The 23,230-nt window shown below is 44.0% G+C and overlaps 1 protein-coding gene across 2 annotated transcripts in view; it reads left to right on the top strand.

The window, feature by feature from the left end:
- The window catches only part of PPM1H (protein phosphatase, Mg2+/Mn2+ dependent 1H), a 194,880-nt gene that overhangs the window by 132,928 nt on the left and 38,722 nt on the right, over window positions 1-23,230 (top strand). For both annotated transcript variants that reach the window (XM_075930876.1, XM_075930885.1), the window contains exons 5-6: window positions 445-529; window positions 9,799-9,917. In XM_075930876.1, the coding sequence (XP_075786991.1) occupies window positions 445-529; window positions 9,799-9,917 (204 nt within the window). The remainder of the gene's footprint in view (window positions 1-444; window positions 530-9,798; window positions 9,918-23,230) is intronic.

Raw genomic sequence — 23,230 nt, 5'->3', positions numbered from 1 at the left:
GCATTGCATGAGTCATCTGAAACCAGCAGGTTGGAGAATGTTCGTTGTTACTGGGATTAAAGCTTGCAAAGGGTGGCTCTGCAATCAGTAAATCTGCAGCACCTCCTCTGAGTGTCTGGCTTTCACTAATAAAAATAGACCCTGTATTCTTGGGTTGAAATAATTCCTGCCCTTATTGTTTGGCTGCCTGATTTTTCTGAGCTCTAATGAAGTGAATTTGCCATAAGCAAATCTACTGCTTTGCCATTTGACCAAAAATAAAATGAGACAAGAGTTTGTATCTTGTTTTCATAATCTTTTTTTTTGCGGGGGGAGGGGGGGAGCCTTTTTTGGTCTTGCTCTGGTCCAAGCAGAATAAGCACCCAGCAATGTTAGAAACAGACCATATGTCCCAGTATTTTCTGTAGTCTCTACTAACAATGTTTTATAACAATAAAATTGCAGGGCTATAATAATCAGGAACAAAGAAGTTATCCCAATGTCTTCAGAATTCACGCCTGAGAGTGAGCGTCAGCGACTACAATATCTGGTAAGAGACCTGAGGGCTGTACTAGCTGCTGCTGCTAACTGTTGCTGTGGTGTTCACAAGCATTGTTAGGTAACATTTTATTATAGCACGTTTATGAACAAACTGCTTAGGGTACATAACTCATTCCTGTTATTTATTGTACAAGGTATAGAATGTAGCCATCTTGACATTTGGGTGTGAAACACACTGGTGCATATTTTTTCCCCTTGTTTTATTAGCATGACTCACAAAGATCTCTACCTAAGCTGAATCTACCATAGAGGTGGTCTCATTCAGTGTGGGTAACTATGAATCAGGAGCGATGGATAGTGTTTAAATGTTAAGCTGCTCTAGTTTGCTTAGGGCAGCAGAACCCCCTGAGGTCAATGATTAGCTGATGAGAGATAGATGCATTGTGTGCAAAACACTCGTACCCTAGATGCCATGTAACAAATAACCAAATATATTTTGAATTTCTGACTCAATCCACCATTTTATTTTTACACCATTGAAGCTAACAGTTGAGCCCGCTGATTGCTGTATCACATATGAGATAATAAAAAGTAGGCATTGCAAACAGATTTCTTATCTATTACAAACCGGTCTCTTTTGGTTTGCCTCTCAAGAGTTAAAAGTTAGTGCAGCCTCCTTATTAACTGGGTAAGTCAACGCCTACTGTCCTGCTGCATAATACCTTTTATGTTTAGCCTGGTCCAATTGTCATAGTATTTGGCAGGGCAGATATGCAGAGTTGTTAGGGGTTTCTTAAATGCTTTTGAATGAAATGCCTTTTTGTTTTTATTCAGATTTAAGTCCTATTCCAGTTCATTGCTTGAGTCTGAAATTTTCAGAGAAAAGAATTACTTTGGGAAATATTCATATTCAGAGAGCCAAACACAAAACAGGCCTAATACATATTTATGCTTAGTTATATTTAAAATGATTTGTTTTCCTATAAAATAAAGGGAATCTGTAGTATCTTGGGAGCCTGGCACTTCTCTGGGAAATAAGAGATAAAGCACTGCCTACAAGGGATTTTTGCTCTTTTGATGTCCTTTCTGGCTTATATGTGAAAACAGCAACTGATTTGAAAAGCACTTCTGCTGTTTCCCCTGGAATTTTCTTCACCTTTGTTTATTTCATTTGTATATGTAGCCTGAGCCCGGGGTATCATGTTCAAAGGAAATACACATAAGATAGCAAAAGCATGAAACAAAATTAGAGATAATTTCAAACATTCCATAAGTAAGACTTCAACTTTAGTATAAAAACAAAACAAGGTATCCACCTACCAATACTTTGAGATACTTAGAAAACATCTGTTTTTTTAAGGCGAACCTCAAAACAACTCCATGTTTTTTTGTTTACCTTAAATAAACACCTCACTCCAAAAAATCCAAATGCTTAATTAAAATGTATCTAAATTATATGAAGTTCCTGGTCATCCTCATCTTTCCAGGGCCCTCATCTGGCTCTTTTCATCCTTATGTCGCTGGAAACCAATATTCACTGCACTCCCTTGACTTAAGGGTATTTACTTGGGATTTGTTTAGATGCACGTGTCTGGCTTCCCATTTAAATGTAGTTTCCCAGTTCCCCCTCCCTTGTACACTGAACAACACAATCTGCTCATTCTGGTCTTTTTAGCATAAATATTTCTCTCTGCAGTTGTCAGTGCCTGTAATATTACCTCAGTCGGAATGTGTTTAGTTCAAATGAACCATAAATCCACTGCAGTCTTGTCTCCTCCAGAAATACAGAAGAAAGTGGCCCAGTTCACTGTTGGAACTGGAACTAGAACTGGTTTAACAGTACAGGAAAACTTTTAGACATCGGATTTTCTGACCAATCCAAATTATAACACAGTTTTAGTATGGCCTGTCCTAAAATATCCATGAGAATGACCCTTCTGGATCACTTGGGCTTCCATTTGTAAACTGTCTAGTAAGGAACAGCCTCATCTACTGTTACTACTTTAGTAGAAAATTTAACTAAATGCAGACCCTGGCTTTCATTGGTTCCATAAAGCTGTATGGATATTTGCAGCATAAGCAGCATGCTCTGTCAATGAGTAGAAACTTCTTTGAGCTTCCAGTTGCAGACTCCCTCCTATCAGGCATCTACTCTTAAAGTTACAATAGCTAACCATGCAGACCATATAGCAAAAGGTGTCCAAGTGTTACATTTGCATTCCCTTCTCTCTCCAGATTCACAGCACTTGGGGTTGTTTTGCTCTCAGATAGGTTCCATGCATGTAGTAGACCCTTCTCTAGACAGGCTTTTGCCAGCCTCTTACGTGTTGTCCTTTTGCTTCAAAATAGTGAGACTGTGCACTGATCTGTTGCCTTCTGGAGTTTTCTGACACATCAGCATTTGAGCTAGCAAAGAATGTACCTGTTGAGATTGGCTGTTACCTTTTGAAGAGAGTTTTCATTTGAATGTTCCATATTTTGCCATTTAGTGTGGTTTTGCCACATGTATTTTACCATGTATTCCCTTTGGAAAGTTTGAGTACTATCAACTAAAATGTATTGCAGAATGGTACATTATCATTTGCATTATAAACATACTTAGAAATCGGGGCTAACCACTGTCTGTACATAGTTTAAGGCAATGTTCCTGCCTCAGAAAGTTAGCAGTCTAGAAAGACCAGGAGTAGGCAGAAGGAATTGTTCTTGTTTCTTTTAGTGGTTGGGGAACTGTGCCTCAAAGAGATAATATACCTTGCTCTGCAATATATAAGTCTGTTCTGGAGCTGGGAACTGAACACAGATCTCTTGAGTATGTCTAGTGCCATAGTCACAAGATCATTCTTCCCCTCATATAATTCTTTTAAATAGATATTTCTCTGTCCAAAAGGTTAGTTTACAAAGTACTATCTGGTGTATGGCAACACTGTATGATTTGGGGAGGGGGAGAGCTCCTTTCAACTTCCTGATAATCAGATGGTATGGTTTACTTCCAAAATATCAGTTTTGTCTGTATGTCTTACTCTCACGTTTCTTTACACATTCACCTCAGATCCAAATCTTCAGATGCACCAAAGCTCTGCTTGATGCACCAGGCAAAAGGAAGCGCAAAGGTGGCTATAAGCTACTTTTTGTGTCCATCTGGTGCTAGGGAAAGCCAGTGTCAGTTCTATGCCAGTTGGAAACTTTACTGTATTAAGGGAAACTACAACTGTCCACTGAGGATCTGACCCTGGAGACTTGTTTTCTTTGTCTAATGTTTCCCCCTATTTAGATTCCCTGTTGTTTCGCTTGAATATGGATCCAGCCCTAGTAGTCTTCTGCGTGCATCACACTCAACTCATTCTAGTTTGTCTGGGGTCAGGCACTAAAATGTACTTCAGAAAAATGTACAAGGATAACTGTCCTCCTATTAAAGGAATAGTAATATACCTTGAAGCTTGGCTATATGTGTGCGTAAAAATGCCAGCACTGATAACACTATCGGTTGCAATGAAGCTTCTGATGTTAGATGTCAAAATGATACATTCTATAACATGACTGAACAAGTCAGTATCAAACAACTTCACAGAGAGAATTGTGAGCACATGAATGCACTCTACAGCCTAATTTGTTGGGATATTTATACATAAATATGACTTGGTTTTCACATTTGCTTTGCAGATCAATTTTAATAAAAAGGCAAAAGGGAAACCCGCTACTTGAAAGAAAAGTGACTCACATTTCCATGTGTGGGATGCTTTCTACATGGCTAACTGTTAAAAGAACATAACTAAGGGTGAATCTTTGATATAGCCAACCATAAAATGGCTGACTCCAAAAGCACATAATACAGAATACTGTAGATTTGTGCCAAAGCAGATAGTAATAAAGATCAAAATGGTGGAAAATGTTTTTTGTGCCCTAAAACTAGAATAGTATAGTGAAGCCTTTTTAATTACATTGTTAAGGATACAGAAAGTAAAGTATTTGGTATTCACTGAGATTGGTTGCTTTTGCTTTTTTTTTTCTGTGAAGTATATTTTTCTCTTAGCATTCTTTATAACCTAGACTTAGTATATGCAAAATCATTGGTAAATGTGGCATATTATCACTGCTTAAATGTTATTAGAATCGATTGCCATTTTGCTTTTGTTGATCAATTACAGAGATTTTTTTTGTCTGCTTGTGGATCTCCTTTAAAGAGCTGCAGATGTTTAAGGTTTTTGTTGTGTATGTGTTTTCTTGTACTATTGCAAAAGCCAATCTGCTACCCAGGGAAGGCAAAGAGCCATGCTTTGTAGTGAAGAAGGAACAGTTTTAAGTCAGTCTGAAAGGAGTGAATCTTGGATTTTATAGTAGCATATTCTTACCACTTTATAGAATTACCAGGGAAACATCAAGAATAACTGCAAAAGAAATGTTCCTTCACATAAGAATTCAGCTCACATGCAGACACCAGCAGCTTCCAAATTCTTCTTCTCCTTCTGTTTTACTGACGTCAAAAATACTAGAATCAAGTTAAGATTCTGAGATTATAAATCAACCATTGAGGGTTGGCTGCAGAAGAGAAATCTTATTTGAACATTAGCAGTCCACTGATAGCTCTGCCAGTTTTATTAATCTTATTTCACGTGTGACCTTACATTTTCCATCTGAGTAAATCTTTATGAAATGCATTCTTTCACAATCACTTTCCCTTTGCAATAAGGGAAATTCTTGTTTTCCAAGAAAAAAAAATATTGCTAAAAGCCTTTTTAATTTGGTTTCTTTTGGACCTCTCTATAGTATAACAAGCAATTTTATAATCCATGGGTGAAAAACCCATAGGTGTTAGGTTTCGTTGTTGTTTTTGTTTGTTTGTTTGTTTTTAAAACAATGCTGTCTTTTTAACTTCAGAGAACACCAAGCTTTGACTGCATTTATAAATATTTGCTCAAGATAATACAATTTTTAAAAAATGGAATCAGCAACATTCCAAACTAAATATGGATTTCACTTTTTAACATGGCAGATTAAAAGAGTAAATAGTGGAAAATCCCAGCCAAAGTTGTAATATAATATTGAGTTTCTGAAATTTATTTAGAAAATCAGGAAAATATAAAATTCTCTATTAAAATTAGCAATCAGGTTTCTGTCCCATCTCTGAGCTCTCAGAAATTACCAAATATATTTAATAGTGCAATTTACTAAATTAATGGTTTTAGACATGTATAGTTTTCAATAAAAAAGAAAGATAAATTCAATGATTGTATGTAAATTTACGTATAGGATATCTAAAATACTAAAGTAAAAGTATAGAAATCCTCTTCTTTAGTTTTGACATCACTAGATATTTTTTTAAAATCAGTACAGGTTGGACCTCCCAGGTCCAGCACCCTTGGGACTGACCGATCTCAAACGAGGTAGTTTGCCGGACCGGGGAAGGTCAATTCCAGCTGCTCTGCTGCCATCCTGGGCTCTCCTCCTGATCACCAGCTCCTGCTCCCCTCACAACTGACCACCCCACAACTACCACTAGGCTCAGTTCAAAGCCCCGATGTTGCCAGATCAGAAATGTTCTAACTGTAATATCTCAACAGTATTTCTTTTAACAGAGAACAGAGATCCGTCTGCATGGACTTTTATGACAATATTTTAGGGGAACTTCATTGAAGATTACAGTTATGAAATACAGTAATGTTGTTCTGTGCTGAGAAGGGATTTGGTGGAACTTACAAGCTTGAGAGTTGGGCCTTGAAAGTAGACTGCAACCTAGTCAGCTACTCAGAAAAACATCTGCCTTGATTCCATTTCAGTGAGCTGGAGGTTTTTCCCCAAAAGATGTCTGGATAAAAGAATGGAAGCAATTGATTTATTTTAGGCAAGAGTTGTGATGTGTTAAGCCTGACCTAGCTCCCACTGAGTTCAGTAAGTTCCATGCCTTAAATGGAAGGAATATTTTATTGTGACCTATTTGTACAAGAACTGTTGTGTAGATCAGTAAATAGCACTCCCAACTAGTCACTTTTCATGAGCACTAGATTTATGACATACCTAGAAACTAATGCCAGCTCATTTGATCTTCCCTGAGTGCAGCTGCTCGTGAAGATAAGGCAGATTTTATACCCTTAGCCAGCTGAACAGGACAAAAGGGGCCATTTTCAGAAGGGTGAAGGAAATGCAACTTCTGTCTGTCTACTGTAGGCCCAATGATCCCTGGTAAATTTGACTTGTTTGTCTCAGGCAGGAGTTCACTGTCAATAAATGCAGAAAACCCATCACATGTAAATTATCATTAAATGTTTCTTTCATTTGTCCTTTTGCTGCTGCTGCTTATGGTAGAATGTGGAGAGGAAACACAACAGTTAATTATGTACATGAGCTCAGATATAGTGTTAACAGATTCACTTTTCACTTCAGGGGATTTCGGCATTACTGCCTCCTAGGACCCAAATGAAAAGGAGTCATTTAGTCTGATATTGGTCCGCATCACAGAATCACCATACCCTTTAGTAACACTGGGGGGCTGTGCCCCCTGCTCGCTATGCTCACCGACCCCCCTCTCTCTGGGCATAGGTGTCTAGCTGGGGGAAGGAGGCAAGAACGGGCTGGGGTGTAGGTGTCTGGCCAGAGGGAAGGGGGACAGGAAGCAGGCTGAGGATGTGGGATTTCAGTGGAGGGTGTGTGTGAGGGGGCTCGGGGCATGAGGCCCCAGCAGGGCAGTGAGTGAGGGTGTTGGGTGTGCTGGGTCTTGGCAGGGTGGTGAGTGAGGGGGCTGGGATGCGGGATATCGGCAGGGTGGTGAGCAAGTGGATTGGGTGCAGGGTCTCAGCAGGGTAGTGAGTAAGGAGGCTGGGGCCACGCTGGGAGCCCATGCTGGCATTCCAGCCTCACCCCCCGCAACCCGAGACCCCAACCCCCTACCCCCTCACTCACTTGCTGAGGCCCCCCCCCAGCTCCCTCACTCACCAGCTCCAGCTCAGCCCCCCTTCTCCCCTGATAGCAGAGAGCCCGCACTGGTGCTCCAGCCTCACCCCCTTTCTCCTCTCTCCCCGTGAGGTTGAAGCAACAGCACTAGCTTACTGCAGGGGGCGGGAGAGAAGAAAGCCCCGAGACTCCCTGCATGCTGCCGTTTCCCTTCTCTCCCCCAGCTAGAGGAACAGCAGGAAAATCCTCCTTGAAGCACGTCCCTGTGCTGCTGTTCCCCCAGCCATGGGAGGGGGAAGGGAAGCAGCAGTGCATGGGGAGCCTTGGGACTCCCTCCCTCCCACCCACAGGAAGCCAGTGCTGGTGCTTCAACCTCGTGGTGGAGTGAGGTGGTAGAACTACCATATGTGAGAGGGCTGAGGGTGTGGAGTCTCAACTGAAGGGGGACTGAGTAAGGGGGCTAGGCCTAGCACCAGGAGGGGCTGAAGCTGATAGGGCTGTGGGGGAAGAGGCTGGTCAGTGAGAAAGGTGACTAGGACCAGGGGGCAGGGCCGGGCAGCCAATGGCAGCGGTAAAGGTGGCCAGGGCGGCTGGTGGCAATAGTAGCATCATGGTGAGAGGAGGGGCTGCAGCCGGTAGGGTTGTCGGGGAAGAGGCCGGTCAGCAGGAAAGGCAAGGGTGCATATTCTGGGCATGGTCTGGCCAGCAGCAGTGGTAGCGTGGTGCGAGGAGGGGCTGCAGACTGCAGCGGAAGGATCTGGAGCTGTCTGGAGCTGAGGGCGAGATGACACCAGTGACGACGTGATGTCACTTTGTCATCCCACAGGAAAGAAAAATGTATATATAGAGAAAGATTAGCAAGCAGTCTTTGGTCAAGGGACTCAGGCTCTCAATAGATCAAGTGCAACAGATCAAAACTGAGGAATATTAGCAGAGCTGTGTAAATATTGTTAGGGTCAGCCCAAAAACATTTCAGCAAAGCTGTTTCTGCCAGAAAATTGGGAGGGGTTAACTGAAATTAAATTTTCTGTGAAGGGTTTCTGATTTCCACACAAAAGAATGATTATTTTAAATTGAATTCTTGAAAGCCAAAACATTTTGGCTGGAAACAGAAGTATTGTGATTCTGAAATGCCACCACAGTGCCTCATGGGAATTACAATTGTGGTGCTTCATGCTCTAGTTCATTTCTATGGGCCAGGCTCATTGAACAAATTTAAACTCCCACAATGCACTGCCACCATGCAGTTGCCATGATGAGTTCCATCACAATACTGCCTTCTATCACCAAGAACTGACACCGTGGTGCATCATTTAGGAAGATGCAGTTTAACCTGGCACATATTGGAAAATGGGAAAATGAAGCACCCAAACTACAACTTTCATGAAGCAGGACGGAAATATTTCAGTTGTTGGCTGAAAATTTGAGCAGGGGTGCAGACTCCATTTTCTGACCAGCTCTGGTAAATGTGCTTACCCCATACTGTGGTTGGATCTGTGCAGCATGAATAATTATTCACTTCTAGGACCAGATATACTCATAGTACAGAAAATATTTTATAACCCAGGGTTGGTTTATTATCAGCAGTTTGTCAGGAACTAGTATAAGTTTTTAGCAGGAAAAATAGGTCAGAACTGCTTTGGTTTTTTAATAAGGAAAGCAATTAATTAAAAAAGTGCTACAAAAATGGAAACGGGCTAGCTGAATGAAGACTACAGGTACCATGGTATGTTGGTAACACTAGATTGTTGCTGGTGCTGAACTAGGGGGCAGGAGCCTGGCTGTGCACACACGCTCTCTCTAGTTCAGCAGCTATAAAATGGGATGATAATTAAGGCTGCAATTCCATCCTGCAGGTAATGGATTCCATGACATTCAGGAATCGTTATGACTACTTCTGGGGCAGGGCTGCTGGAGCAGCAACTTCCAGAACAGCTGATGGGTGGTCAGCACTAGGCCTTCCGGAACAGTGGCTGGCGTTGGGCGCTGGAGTAGCAGCGCTCAGCCCTTGCCTCAGTAGCCACTGTTTCTTGCCCATGACCTGTCTGTGACTTTTGCTAAAAATACCCATGGCAGAATCTTAGCCATGATGATAATGCCTATCTGCCTTATCAAACTGCCTTGAGTTAAATGGGTGACTAGTGCTATAAAGCTGCTAAATGTTGGTATGTTAAAAGTAGGGAAGACATAGAAGACTTGGCGGAGATCTCACTCCTCTAAGAAACAGAGTAGTGGAGAAATCTAATCCAATACTCCCTAATCACCAAATAGTCATTCCCTTCCTGCTTTTATGTATTTTTTACTGTTTAAAAAGAGGCGATGATCCTAGCAAACAGTATTCGTACACAGGAATACAAATTTGAGACTATCTCATACAATATGAATGATTTTTTTAGTATGAAATGAGTATGGTTTCTCGTTTTTTGCCCATAGGCTTTCATGCAGCCCCACTTGCTGGGAAACGAATTCACTCATTTAGAGTTTCCAAGGAGGGTACAGCGCAAGGAAGTTGGGAAGAGGATGCTCTACAGGGACTTTAACATGACTGGCTGGTAAGTGCATGCTGTTGCTGAGCCCTGAAAAGGGAAAAAAGTCAGTGTAAATCTGTCTAAGTCAAAAGTGTGCATGTATTGTGCAAAGGGATCACCCTCTGTGTAACTTTTCCTTTTTACAAGTCAAAACCTTAAATAAATCAGAGATTGTTGTCTAGTGTTATGACCTTAGTCTTGGAGTGAGATGATAGAGAGGCAAGACAAAGGACATACCATGTGACTCTTTCATGTGTTTAAAATCATTATTTTATAAATATGGTAGTATCTGGTTTAACATTCATTTTCTTGAATGATGTGCCGCAGAAGTGCTTGTAGGGTAGATTACCCTAGACTTTTGAAAGGAATTGGATATGGTGCCGCACGAAGCTACTGGGGAAAAAGAAAGTTATTGTGTGAAGGGGCAAAGTATTAAAAACAGGTAAGTGAAGGGAAACTCAGAGGAGAAACAAATGATCAAATTCCCTTTTGGCAAAGGGTTAACAGCAAGGTGAGTCAAGATTCTGTAATAGTTATTGCAGTGTTTAATATATTTATCATTTCTCTGCAAAGGGGAATGAGCAGTGAGGTAGCCAGATTTGCAGGTAATCCTATTATTTAAGTTAGTCTAGGTAGAGCGAACATAAGAACGGCCGTACTGGGTCAGACCAAAGGTCCATCTAGCCCAGTATCCTGTCTGCTGACAGCGGCCAGCACCAGGTGCCCAAGAGAGGACAGACCGAAGACAATGATCAAGCTATTTGTCTCCTGCCATCCCTCTCCAGCCTCTGACAAACAGAGGCCAGGGACACCATTTTATCCCCTGGCTAATAGCCTTTTTTGGACCTAACCTCCAGGAAATTATCTAGCTTCTCTTTAAACTCTATTATAGTCCTAGCCTCCTCTGACAAGGAGTTCCACAAGTTGACTATGCGCTGTGTGAAGAAGAACTTTCTTTTATTAGTTTTAAACCTGCTACCCATTAATTTCATTTGGTGTCCTCTAGTTCTTCTACTTAGGGAACTAATAAAGAACTTTTCTTTATTTGCCCTCTCCATACCACTCCTGATTTTATATACCTCTATCATATCCCTCCTCAGTCTCCTCTTTTCTAAACTGAAAAGTCCCAGTTGCTTTAACCTCTCCTCATATGGGACCCATTCCAAACCCCTAATCATTTTAGTTGCCCTTTTCTGAACCCTTTCCAAGGCCAAAATATCTTTTTTGAGGTGAGGAGAGCACATCTGTATACAGTATTCAAGATGTGGGCGTACCATAGTTTTATACAGGGGCAGTAAGATATTCTGGGTCTTATTTTCTATCCCTTTCCTAATAATTCCTAGCATCCTATTTGCCTTTTTGACCGCCGCTGCACACTGCGTGGAAGTTTTCAGAGAACTGTCAATGATATCTCCAAGATCTCTTTCCTGATTTGTCGTAGCCAAATTAGCCCCCATCATACTGTACGTATAATTGGGGTTATTTTTCCCGATATGCATTACTTTACACTTATCCACATTAAATTTCATTTGCCATTTTGTTGCCCAATCACTCAGTCTGGTGAGATCTTCTTGGAGTCCCTCACAGTCTGCTTCTGTCTTGACTATCCTAAACAGTTTTGTATCATCTGCAAACTTTACTACCTCACTGCTTACCCCTTTCTCCAGATCATTTATGAATAAGTTGAAAAGGATTGGTCCCTGGGGGACACCACTAGTTACCTCTCTCCAATCTGAAAATTTACCATTTATTCCTACCCTTTGTTTCCTGTCTTTTAACCAGTTCTCAATCCAAGAAAGGACCTTCCCTCCTATCCCATGGCCATGTAATTTACACAAGAGCCTTTGGTGAGGGACCCTGTCAAATGCTTTCTGAAAATCCAAGTATACTATATCTACTGGATCCCCCTTGTCCGCATGTTTGTTAACCCCTTCAAAGAACTCTAATAGATTAATAAGACAGGATTTCCCTTTACAGAAACCATGTTGACTTTTGTCCCACAAATTATGTTCTTCTACATGCTTCACAATTTTATTCTTTGCTATTGTTTTGACTAATTGGCCCGGTACTGAAGTTAGACTTACCGGTCTGTAATTGCCAGGATCGCCTCTAGAGCCCTTTTTAAATATTGGTGTCACGTTGGCTACCTTCCAGTCATTAGGTACGGAAGCCGATTTAAAGGATAGGTAACAAACCACAGATAATAGCTCAGCAATTTCTCATTTGAGTTCTTTTAGAACCCTTGGATGAATGCCATCCGGTCCAGGAGATTTGTGAACGTTAAGTTTTTCTATTTGTTCCAAAACCTCCTCTAATGACACTTCAATCCGGGACAGTTCCTCTGATTCATCACCCACAAAGGACGGTGCAGATTTTAGAATCTCCCCAACATCCTCAGCCGTGAAGACTGAAGCAAAGAAATCATTTAGTTTCTCCGCAATGGCTTTATCGTCCTTGATTGCTCCTTTTATAGCTTGATCGTCTAGGGGACCCATAGGTTTTTTTAGCAGGCTTCCTGCTTCTAATGTACTTAAAAAACATTTTGTTATTTCTTTTTGAGTCTTTGGCTAGTTGTTCCTCAAAATCTTTTTTTGCTTTTCTTATTACATTTTTACACTTGATTTGACAGTGTTTATATTTCTTTCTATTTATCTCACTAGGATTGGACTTCCACTTCTTAAAAGATACCTTTTTGTCCCTCACTGCTTCTTTTACATGGTGGTTAAGCCATGGTGACTCTTTTTTAGGTCTCTTGCTATGTTTTTTAATTTGGGGTATACATTTAAGTTGGGCCTCTATTATGGTGTCTTTAAAAAGTTTCCATGCAGCTTTCAGGGATTTGGGTCTAGTCACTGTGCCTTTTAATTTCTGTTTAACTAACCTCCTCATTTTTATGTAATTCCCCTTTTTGAAATTAAATGCCAGGGTGCTGGACTGCTGAGGTGTTCTTCCCACCACAGGAATGTTGAACGTTATTATATTATGGTCACTATTCCCAAGCGGTCCTGTAACGGTTATTTCCTGGACCTGATCCTGCACTCCACTCAGGACTAAATCGAGAATTGCCTCTCCCCTTGTGGGTTCCTGCACCAGCTGCTCCAAGAAGCAGTCATTTAAGCTATTGAGAAATTTTATCTCCGCTTCTCTTCCAGAGGTGACATGTATCCAGTAAATATGGGGGTAATTAAAATCCCCCATTATTATAGAGTTCTTTATTTTGGTAGCCTCTCTAATCTCCCTCAGCATTTCAATGTCAGTATCGCTGTCCTGGTCAGGTGGTCGGTAATATATCCCTACTGCTAATTTCTTATTATTGGAGCATGGAATTACTATCCGTAGCGATTCTATTGAACATGTTGATTCGCTTAATATTTTTATTTCATTTGATTCTACATTATCTTTCACATACAGTGCCACTCTGCCACCCACCCGGCCTGCTCTATCCTTTCTATATATTTTATATCCCGGTATGATTGTGTCCCACAGATTTTCCTCATTCCACCAGGTTGCAGTGATGTCTATGTCAATCTCTTCATTTAATACAAGGTACTCTAGTTCACCCATATTATTAGTGAGACTCCTAGCATTTGTGTACAAGCACTTTAAAAATTTGCCACTGCTCATTTGTCTGCCCTTCCCTGATGCATTGGATTCCTTTGTATGTGGTTGTTTGTCTGCTCTGGCCCATGGTTTGCCCTCTCCCCTCCTCTCTTTCTGACTACAGCTTAGAGAATCTCTATCAATGGATTCTCCTCTAAGAGAAGTCTCCCTCCAATGTACGTGCATCTCCGCACCAATCGGCTTTCCTCCATCTCTTAGTTTAAAAACTGCTCTATGGCAGTAATGGGAGGAACTTGAGACCTAAACTAACTGGGAGAATGGGCAACACAATGGCAAATGGATTTCTGCGTTGATAAATGCAAAAGAATCCACACAATAAGGGGGAAAATTTCAACTACTCAATCACCTTATAGCAGTGGTCTCCAACCTTTTTACACCCAAGATCACTTTTTAAATCTCCGAACAGGCGAAGATCTACCGTCCCGCCCCTTCCTTGAAGCCCCGCCCTCTGTATTCTCCTCCTGTCCATCACTTGCTATCCCCAGCCCTTACTTACACACTCTGATAAACAGTTTATTTTTAAATTATGCAATATATAAAGTTAAAATCACGTGTTTATAGTTATGAAATAAATGGTCTGTTTTTTATTCATGCTGTTTAAATCTAAAATGAAGCATTTATAATTATACATTTTGTGGGGACAGAGGTCTGTGGCTGGGGGCAGGGAAGAGGGAACAGGGTGCTGGGAGGGCAGAGGACAGGGTTCTGTAGCAGGGGACAGAGTGCCAGTGGGGACAGGTTTCTGCAGCTGGGGACAGGGTGCCAGTGGGGACAAGAATAGAGACAGAGTTCTGTGGCTGGGGACAGGGGAGTGGGGACTGTGTTTGGGGAGGGGAGTGGGGACAGAGTTCTGTAGCTGGGGACAGGAGAGTGGGGACTGAGTTCAGGCAGTGGGGCCAGGGGAGTGGAGACAGAGTTCTGTGGCTGGGGAGTGGGGGCAGGGGAGTGAAGTACCAGTAGAGGCAGAGACTCCCCCGTATCTGCCTCCTCCCAGGATTCCCCACCCCCAGAGGGAAACCAGTGCATGCCTGCCCCGGGGCCGACCCCTCCCGCCGGCGCAGGGAAGCCCCGCGTGCGCCTGCCCCGGGGCCAACCGCCGCGCGCACGCCTCTCCCGGGGCTGACGCACCTCTCCTGTGCTGTGCAGGGAGCCGATGCTCCCTCCCGCAGTACACCAGGCAGAGCAGCTAGCGCTACCTCCGGAATTGCCAGAAGTGGCGCTAAGCTGCGGGACTTCTGTCCATCCCTGGGAAGCCTACACTACCTCCATTTTCACTTGAGGTAGGTAGTGGGGCTTCTCAGGGATGGGAGGGAAATGGGGGCGGGGTGGACAGGATGCCTCACGATCGGCTGGTCGAGGCCTCGCAATTGACCAGTCAATTGTGATCAACCTGTTGGTGACCACGGCCTTATAGGGTTCAAAATTAACAATATTGACACAGGCAAAATCTGGTCATCATTGTGAACTGCTCAATGGAGTTGTGAACCTGTCATCAAAAAGGCAAATACAATATCAGGATGAATAAGGAACAGATGATGAATAATTCAGATAATATTTTGATATTATATAAATCAATTATATGTCCTAATCTCAGTGTGATGTACAGCACTTCTCGTCCTACCTAAAAGAGAACATTTGCAAAATTAGAGGTGTGTTTAGGGACATAAATAAGAGCGGGGCGGCCCGTCCGTATAGGCGAACTAGGCAGTCACCTAGGGCGTCAAGTTAAATGGGGCGCCAAATGGTGGCGCAATATCATTGAGGGGTTTGGAGGTGGGGGTGCCAATTACATGGTTCGCCTAGGGCGCCAGTTGCTGGCAGTAGTCTAGGGCCACCCCTGAATATGAGGAGATTGGAGGGAAATGGCAAATAGCTTTATAAAGGAGATGCCTAAGAGGGGACATGACAGTATCAAATAATGAATGGTATAAAGGAGATATATTAGGAGCTTCTGTTCCCCTCTCCCATAACATAAGATTAACTCTTAAGGATTATGAGGTTTCCTGTACCTTTCTCTGAAGCATCTAGCATTGGCCTCTGTTGGAGATAGGGATTGCCATATTGGATAGTCCAATATCCTGTGTCCCCATTAATGCTTGTGTATAAACTCTGTCAACTCGCAGGTCTTCATTGTTGATGTTCTCTTTGCCTAAGGTAAGTCCACACTTGAATTTTTAGTCACATTTTAACGCGTGTTAACAGAGTTACACATTTCAGCCTAGACTGCATACAGGTCGCTGTTGCTAGGTTAGGATTAAACACAACTAGCAACAAACATTGGAACAAACATTTGCATTGTATTTACACTGTAGTTTCCAGTTCTGTTAGTTAACGTGTGTTCAGGGGTGGCTACCCGCAGCTTGCGAGCCGCATGCGGCTCTTCAAAGAAAAAATTGCGGCTCCCGCACCCGTGACTCTGAAAGGGGCAGCGTGTTTCTGTCTGAAAGAGACAGAATCGCAGCGTCCCGTGCAGACTTCAAAATGGCTGCCTTCAAAATGGGCACCTTAAAAGGGCAATGCCTGCTCTGCTCTTAAAAGGGCAATGGCCGGCCTTTTTTTGTTTTTTTTCCCTCAACAACTTTTTTCCCTCGGCTCTTTGCACTGTATCCACCACTATTTGGCTCTTTGTCTGTAATGGGTTGGCCACACCTGTGTTAATTCATAATTAGAAATTCACACCTCAGTACATCTGTGGTGAACTGAGAGCTGAAGAACAAGGGTAATGGCCAGAGCCACAAAAATGCAAATGGAAGATGATGCTACAGCTCCCATCTAACCCTTGTATTTAATGTCAGTAAAGAGGAGGGGCCACTTTTATACTGGAGTCATCAGTCTGAGAAAATGGCTGCAAGATACTCAACTTCAGACCAAGGCCAGTGCTAGTTTATAAGCAGTCTCTCTTGTTTCTCTGTCAGAGCTAAAAACAATCAAATGGTGAAAGGCCTGTTATGGCCTCATGAAGCTTAGCTGATAAGGGTGCCATTTCAGGTTTAAATGTGCTTGGTCAAGGAAGTTGTGCTTCCCCACTACCTGTGTATTCTTGTGTAATAATCTAGGCAGGAGTCCTCTGTTTAGCTCATTAAACAGGCCCCTCACTTCAGTACAGGCAGTCCCCGAGTTCCGCAGATCCGACTTATGTCGGATCCGCACTTACGAACGGGGCTTTTCTCGCCCCGGAACTCGCGGGCGGCGGGACCACCCAGACACGCAGTGGTCCCGCCACCGCGTCCTCCGGGGCAAGAAAAGCTGCTCCGGGTGTCCCTGGTCTGCTGGGGTGGTCCCCAGCAGACCAGGGACACCCCGAGCAAAGCCGCAGAGGCGGCGGGGTCCCGTGCCTCCAAGGCTTTGCTCCGGGTGTCCCTGGTCTGCTCGGGACCCCTCCCAGCAGACCAGGGACACCCCGAGCAGACCAGGGACACCCGGGGCAAAGCCTTGGAGGCGGTGGGGTCCTGCGCCTCTGTGGCTTTGCTCCGGGTCTCCCTGGTCTGCTGGGGGGGGGGCGCACTAGCTGCGCCCCCCCCCCCCCCCCAGCAGACCAGGCTTTTGTTGTGGACGCCTGGGGTAGAGCAGCTGGGGTGCTGCCGGGTTGGTCCTGGGGGGACCTACCCGGCAGCGCCCCAGCTCTTCTGTCCCAGGCTCCAGATTCAGCCGCTGTTGAAACTGATCAGTGGCTGATTCCAGGAAGCTGGGGGCAGAGCAACTCTGCCTCGGGCTTCCTGTAGTAAGCCCCTGGTCAGTTTCAGCAGCAGCGGCTGAATCTGGAGCCAGTTCCGAGTTACGTACAAATTCAACTTAAGAACAAACCTATAGTCCCTATCTTGTATGTAACCCGGGGACTGCCTGTAGTTTGAAATGGCTAAAAATGGTTCATGTTAAAAATCTAACATACCTACAAGCTCAGTGACTATTGTTATTCATCGTGATGATTACTCTCCTCAGGTTGCTTGCTTCTCCTTTTTCCTTCCTTGAGTTAGGGTAGCTATTATGGTGTTTAAGCCAATATCTCTTTCCTTTCCTTTTCCGGAAGATTCATTATGGTAGAGCCTGGTTTACTAAACCTCTGCCAAATTTGAAAAGAGAGAGGGGCATAGGGCAGGGAGGAGTGTGTGGAATTCATTGGCAGTTCTTTGATCAGTATATCTCCTGCATGAGTGAGTAGATGTACGGGGAGGTTTTAGAAAGAGAAACACTCATTCTCACACACAATTATTGAGTGCAAGGGAAACTTACAAATTCCTGCGGTGTAATACATAGCCCTCAGGGTTTCTTTTGAAAAAGGAACTGCACTTTATTTTAAAAATTCAGGGTGTTTTTCTGTGTTTTCTGCTAGAAGCTATAGGATTGTAATTTTTTCCCTTCTACTGTGGTCTGGAGCTTTTCAGAGTCTCAACAATAGATTGGCTTGGCCAGCTTGTTTGGATTACAAGAGGTTATTGTCTCTGGGACTGTCACAAAGCAGTTGGGCTTCGTTTCTTTTTTCTTTTTTCCCTCCATGAAGTTTCTCCACTGGCTTTGTTTCAGCAGCTCACAGTGGTAACAGAGCTGCCAAGCTTCTTCATAGCGTTAGGACAGCCATTGATCCAACAACATGCACTGCCTCATACTAGTCTAATGCTGCATGTAATTGCTTTGAGACCAACCCTTTCCCTTCTCCCCCAATCTCTACCCCGCCCCCACTCCAAACTTGTCTCCCTTCTGTTCAGATTTTGTGCCAAAAATTCAATTATAGCCTTTAGGTGGGAGCTTAATGCAAGTCACCCCCCTCGGCGTTGTGTCAAGCAGCCATCACGGGATATATACTGTAGCTGGCATTGTATCTTAAGAGCTCTGTCTCCTGCTGAACAAGCCTCTGAGCCATCTCAAGCTGCAATTTTCTGGCAGATGTCTGTATTACTGAGCTGAAAGAACAGTTTCTCACAGCTGGATCGGTGGTACTGGGTTCTCAGGCCCATGGCTGGTAGAAGTTAAACCTTATCATGAAGAGAGCATGTCTGGTATCTTTCCACATGTCCTGCTGGGCTGTCCGTGAGGCAACAGATACACCAGTGATGTTTCTTCACCTGTGGCTATAAAGTCTGGTGGCTGCATGGCAGCTTGTGAGGTTTCAGAATTTGTTTTCAGACTTCATAGTGCCAAAATTCAAACCTTTGGAATGGTTTTGCGAAAACAGAACTGTGTAGAAATGGCTGTTTTGAGACTGAAACCTGAGCTTTTTGAATCAGGAAAGTTTTTTGTGTCAGAAATGACCAAAACTTTGGAAAATATTTTGGCTTTGATACAATTAATATGATTGAAAATGTTCTAACAAGCTGCTGTCCCACCTATATTTAAGGGATTAAAACTAGAAATGAAGTGAATAGAAGTCACAAGCAGCATCTGAGCATTCTGTGTAACTAACTGTACAGCTGTGCCCAGATCTGCTTTCTCTGAGAGGTATTATGATTGTTTACGGTTAGCTGCCAGTGGTTATCACATTTTTGGGAGCAATTCCTGTGTGTGACTTACTCCAAACCAAAAAAGGATTGTATTCTAGGACTAGCGCTAAACAAATAACATTGGGCAATTATTTTTGTTGGGGGGGGAGGCCACTCCAAGATTTTGGAAAGTGGTTGAGGGCTGCACTCTTCGAGGATATTAATGGAGGAGATGTAGGGTCTGGGATGGCGGTTGGGTGCAGAAGGGAGCTTGGGGTAAGGGACTGGGGTGCAGGAGGGAGACTGGAGTCTGGGAGGGAGTTGGGATGAAGCAGGTGGTTGTGACGTAGGGCAGGGGACTGGAGTGCAGGGGTTTGGAATGTGACCTAGGGTAGGAGGGGATTGTGATCTGGAGCAGGAGATTGGGGGTGCCAGATCTGGGAGGGGTATAGGTGTAAGAGGGGGACAGAGGGTTTGGGTATGTTGAGTTGGGGGGTGGGGAGCAGAGAGTTGGGGCAGGAAAGGGCTGAGGTGCCAGAAGCAGGCTGTGACCAAGAGACTTCTGCCAAACTAGCCTGCCTGCCTGCAGACTTAAAATGTTTTCCAGCCAGCCTGGCCATGTGCTTCATGAATAACTGAGTTGAGGAAGAGGGGGCATGATTCTTCTTGGCTGCCTGTTACTCCAACAAGCAGCTCGCATTGGCTGGTTTCTGCCAGAAACCGGCCAATAGGAATGTGCTGCGGGTGGGGCAGCTCCTAAAACTTTCCTCCTCCCCTCCAGTTTTAAAACAGAAGCGGAGCCTAGCAGCTGTGTTTCTGCACGATGCGTGAGGCTGCGGGGCAAGCAGAGGAGCCTGCCTGGGGCTCCCCGCTGCCTCTGCGGGCTGAATCCAGTGGTTTGGCGGGCCAGATCCAGCCCGCAGGCTGTATTTTGCCCAGGCCTGCTCTAGAGTCAATATTGTCCACTCCATGGAATGCTTCCAACTAATTTAAAGCTCTCTTTTCTTTTGAAGGGGAAAGGTCTTTCGGACTCTGATCATCTAATGAAATGAGTTTAAAGTGAGGGTTTTTTTTTAAATTTTATTTGGGATGGATGACCTTTGCTTTTATTGTGTAGCCTGCATTGATGTCTGTAGCTCACACTTCAGCTCTCAAAAATAAAGTCTTAATCACTTAACAGGAACCCAAAATCCTACACAGAGAGCCAATTGTGCATGGTTTGGTTGGGAACATGCAGGTTGATTTGAACAAATATTGTCAAGGTGGACGATGTCTTATCCTTTATTGCTCTGTTCAGTGTCCTCTGACAGCACATTCAGGTAGCCTGACAGAGAAGTGGATAAGCAGATTGAGAAATGCCACAGAGTGCTTTATGAAGCCAAGGCCAGCGCTGCACCCCCGTTTAATATAAATTGATTTATTGAATCAAGCACAGAAACCTTGTTACAGAAACCTCAGGCTTTATCCTCTAGAGAACTACCTAATAAAACAGCCCCAACTGACACTCCTCATTAGCTTTCCCTTGGATCCCAAGGCAGTATTTAAAGTGACAGTGTCCCTCTTTTAAGCCTGAATTTATCTTCTGGTCAATGCCTGTGGGTCTAATTAACTTAGCATTATTAGTCTTATTCAGATAAGCTGCATTTCCTAACAGCTTGACTCCAAGTTGTAAAGAGTAATTGGAAGTCAGCAAACCCTGCAACTTCACCCGCTTGATTACACCTTTTAGCCATATTCATTCAACTTACCATAAAAAGTTCATATTTTTATTAGTATTGTATGGGCTTTTTTTGTCTAGTAGAACCCACTGTGCTTCCTCTGTTGAAATTCTGACTATTGTTGTGCTTAGACCCCAGTCTCATATCCTTTGGAGAACTGCCAGGGAGAGATCAAATTTTAATTTCATAATTACTTCACAAGAAAGCAGCCTTTTCCTGGTTGTGCCTGGTATTAATTTCCTCCCAGCGACTTACATTTTCATAATTTAATGATTAGAGCCACCTTGGCAGCTTTAGGCCTTTCTAGAGAAAAGTGGGGTAGGATGTCATTTTTGCAGCAGGAACTGTAATCCAGAGCTACTAGCAAACCGGGAGAAAATAGCAAGGTGAATTAGTCATTTGCATAGCTCCTGTAATGGGAGAGGGGCTGGGAAGTGGTTCTTTTCTGTGCACGGAGGAGGCAGCTCATCGCCTGGCTGTCTGGAGCACAGCTCTCTAATGATAAATGGTTGTTTGCAATGTGCATGTTCTGCATGTTTTCAAGATTTGCAGCTCTGGCTGCAGGAGCAGCGGGGGATGAGACCTGACCTGCTGTGTACAGCACATCTCCTGACAATGATGAATGGCTCCACTTTCCCAAGTGCACACATGCCACAGAAACTGAGCCAGTGTCTTTGGGGCAGGATAAAACAAAGACAAAACAGACAAGTAATAGTCATTGCCGCACGGAAAGGAGAAAAGTAAAGCTGCAAGATGCAATAGCAGTTCCCCATTGTTTGCGCAACAGACCCAACTCTGTTGAGGTCTCTGTAAAAATGGACTTTACCTCCTCAAATATATTTTAGTTTGAAAATCTTTTCTTTGGTTATGGTTGCTTGTTTTTTCCATTTTCCTCCTCCCTATTGCCACCTACATTGGGCAGGTTTTATAAATACATTTTACTCCTCTTTTGCACCTTCCATGTCAGGTTTTCAGTTTACCTTGTACACACCCATCCAACCTCTTGGCATGAAGATGAGTGATTAGCAAACTGAGGCATAAGAAAATTACATTTTCTAAAGCTGCTTAACATCAGACACCTGTATCCATATTTAGGGTCCTTCCTAACCAAGGCCCTTATCCAGAAAAAGCAAATAAGCATGTGCTTAAATTCAGGCACATATTGAAATACTTTCCTGGATCAGGGTTTGAGTTGCTTGATTGTGTTCCTTAACCATAGTGAACTAACATTTCTCTTGATTGAAGGAATGGGAATAAGTGGATAATTATTCTGACTCAGTGGCAGGAATCAAATACACTATACAGAGAACCAGAGACTAATTCCTGGAGATTAATGGTTTGAACACCGTTTGTTCAAGCAATTGATCACAACCTTTGTTTCCCTTCTAGCCAGAGAGGTGTACAGGCAGTCCCCGAGTTACGTGGATCCTCCGCAGTTACGAACGGGGTTTGCTGCCCATCTCCCTGGTCTGCTGGAGACCAGCAGACCAGGGAGACGGGAAGCAAAGCCACTGAGGACGCCGGCAGCGGGACAGCCGCGGTGCGTCTGGGCTGTCCGCTGCCTGCATGCTCCACGGCTTTGCTCCACGTCTCCCCAGACCAGGGAGACGGGGAGCAAAACTGGGGAGCACGCAGGTAGCGGACAGCCCAGATGCGCCGCGGCTGTCCTGCTGCCGGCGTGCTCCGCAGCTTTGCTCCGCTTTGCTCCCCGTCTCCCTGGTCTGCTGGTCTCCAGCAGACCAGGGAGACGCAGATCAAAGCCTCGGAGGACCCGGGAGGCGGGACCGCGGTGCTACTGGAGCAACCCAGCAGCACCCCAGCTGCTCTGCCCCAGGCATCCCCAAGTCAGCCGCTGCTGAAACTGACCAGCGGCTGACTACAGGAAGTCCGAGGCAGAGTTGCTCTGCCCCGGGCTTCCTGGAATCAGCCGCTGATCAGTTTCAGGAGCAGCTGACTTGGGGACGCCTGGGGTTCTTAAGTTGAATCTGTCTGTAAGTCGGAACTGGCGTCCAGATTCAGCCTGGCGAAACTGATCAGAGGCTGATTCCAGGAAGCCTGGGGCAGAGCAACTCTGCCTCGGGCTTCCTGTAGTCAGCCGCTGGTCAGTTTCAGCAGCGGCTGAATCTGGACTCCAGTTCCGACTTACGTACAGATTCAACTTAAGAACAAACCTACAGTCCCTATCTTGTACGTAACCCGGGGACTGCCTGTAAATAGAGGATCATTTCTAGTCAGTTTTGGGTATAGATTGCTCAAGGATTAAACTCCACTCTGTAGCTAAATGCACTGGGAATGTTGGTTAGAAAGAAGTAGCACAGGGTATGGAGAACTGATTATTCTCAAACCTGTCTGGCTTTGTCTTTTCAAACCTGTCTTAAATGGATGCCCCTAATTTTTTATCACTGTAAACAGATCATGTCTAAAACTGCTGTCCTTTCTTTTTGCTTAACATAAGTGGCTCGTAAAGTTGTGTGTCAAGTAATATTCCCTTGAAATCATACCACGTGCCATTAGCTGTTTCCATTGGATTGTTTTTTCAGGTTTGTACTGAATGTCTCATTGGAGGGATTTGCAATGGGCTGTG

Source organism: Pelodiscus sinensis, chromosome 1 (assembly GCF_049634645.1).
Source record: "Pelodiscus sinensis isolate JC-2024 chromosome 1, ASM4963464v1, whole genome shotgun sequence".
Lineage (NCBI taxonomy): Eukaryota > Metazoa > Chordata > Testudines > Trionychidae > Pelodiscus > Pelodiscus sinensis.
The sequence above is the reverse complement of the archived record's forward strand: the minus strand, read 5'-3'. Positions and strand labels throughout refer to the sequence as shown.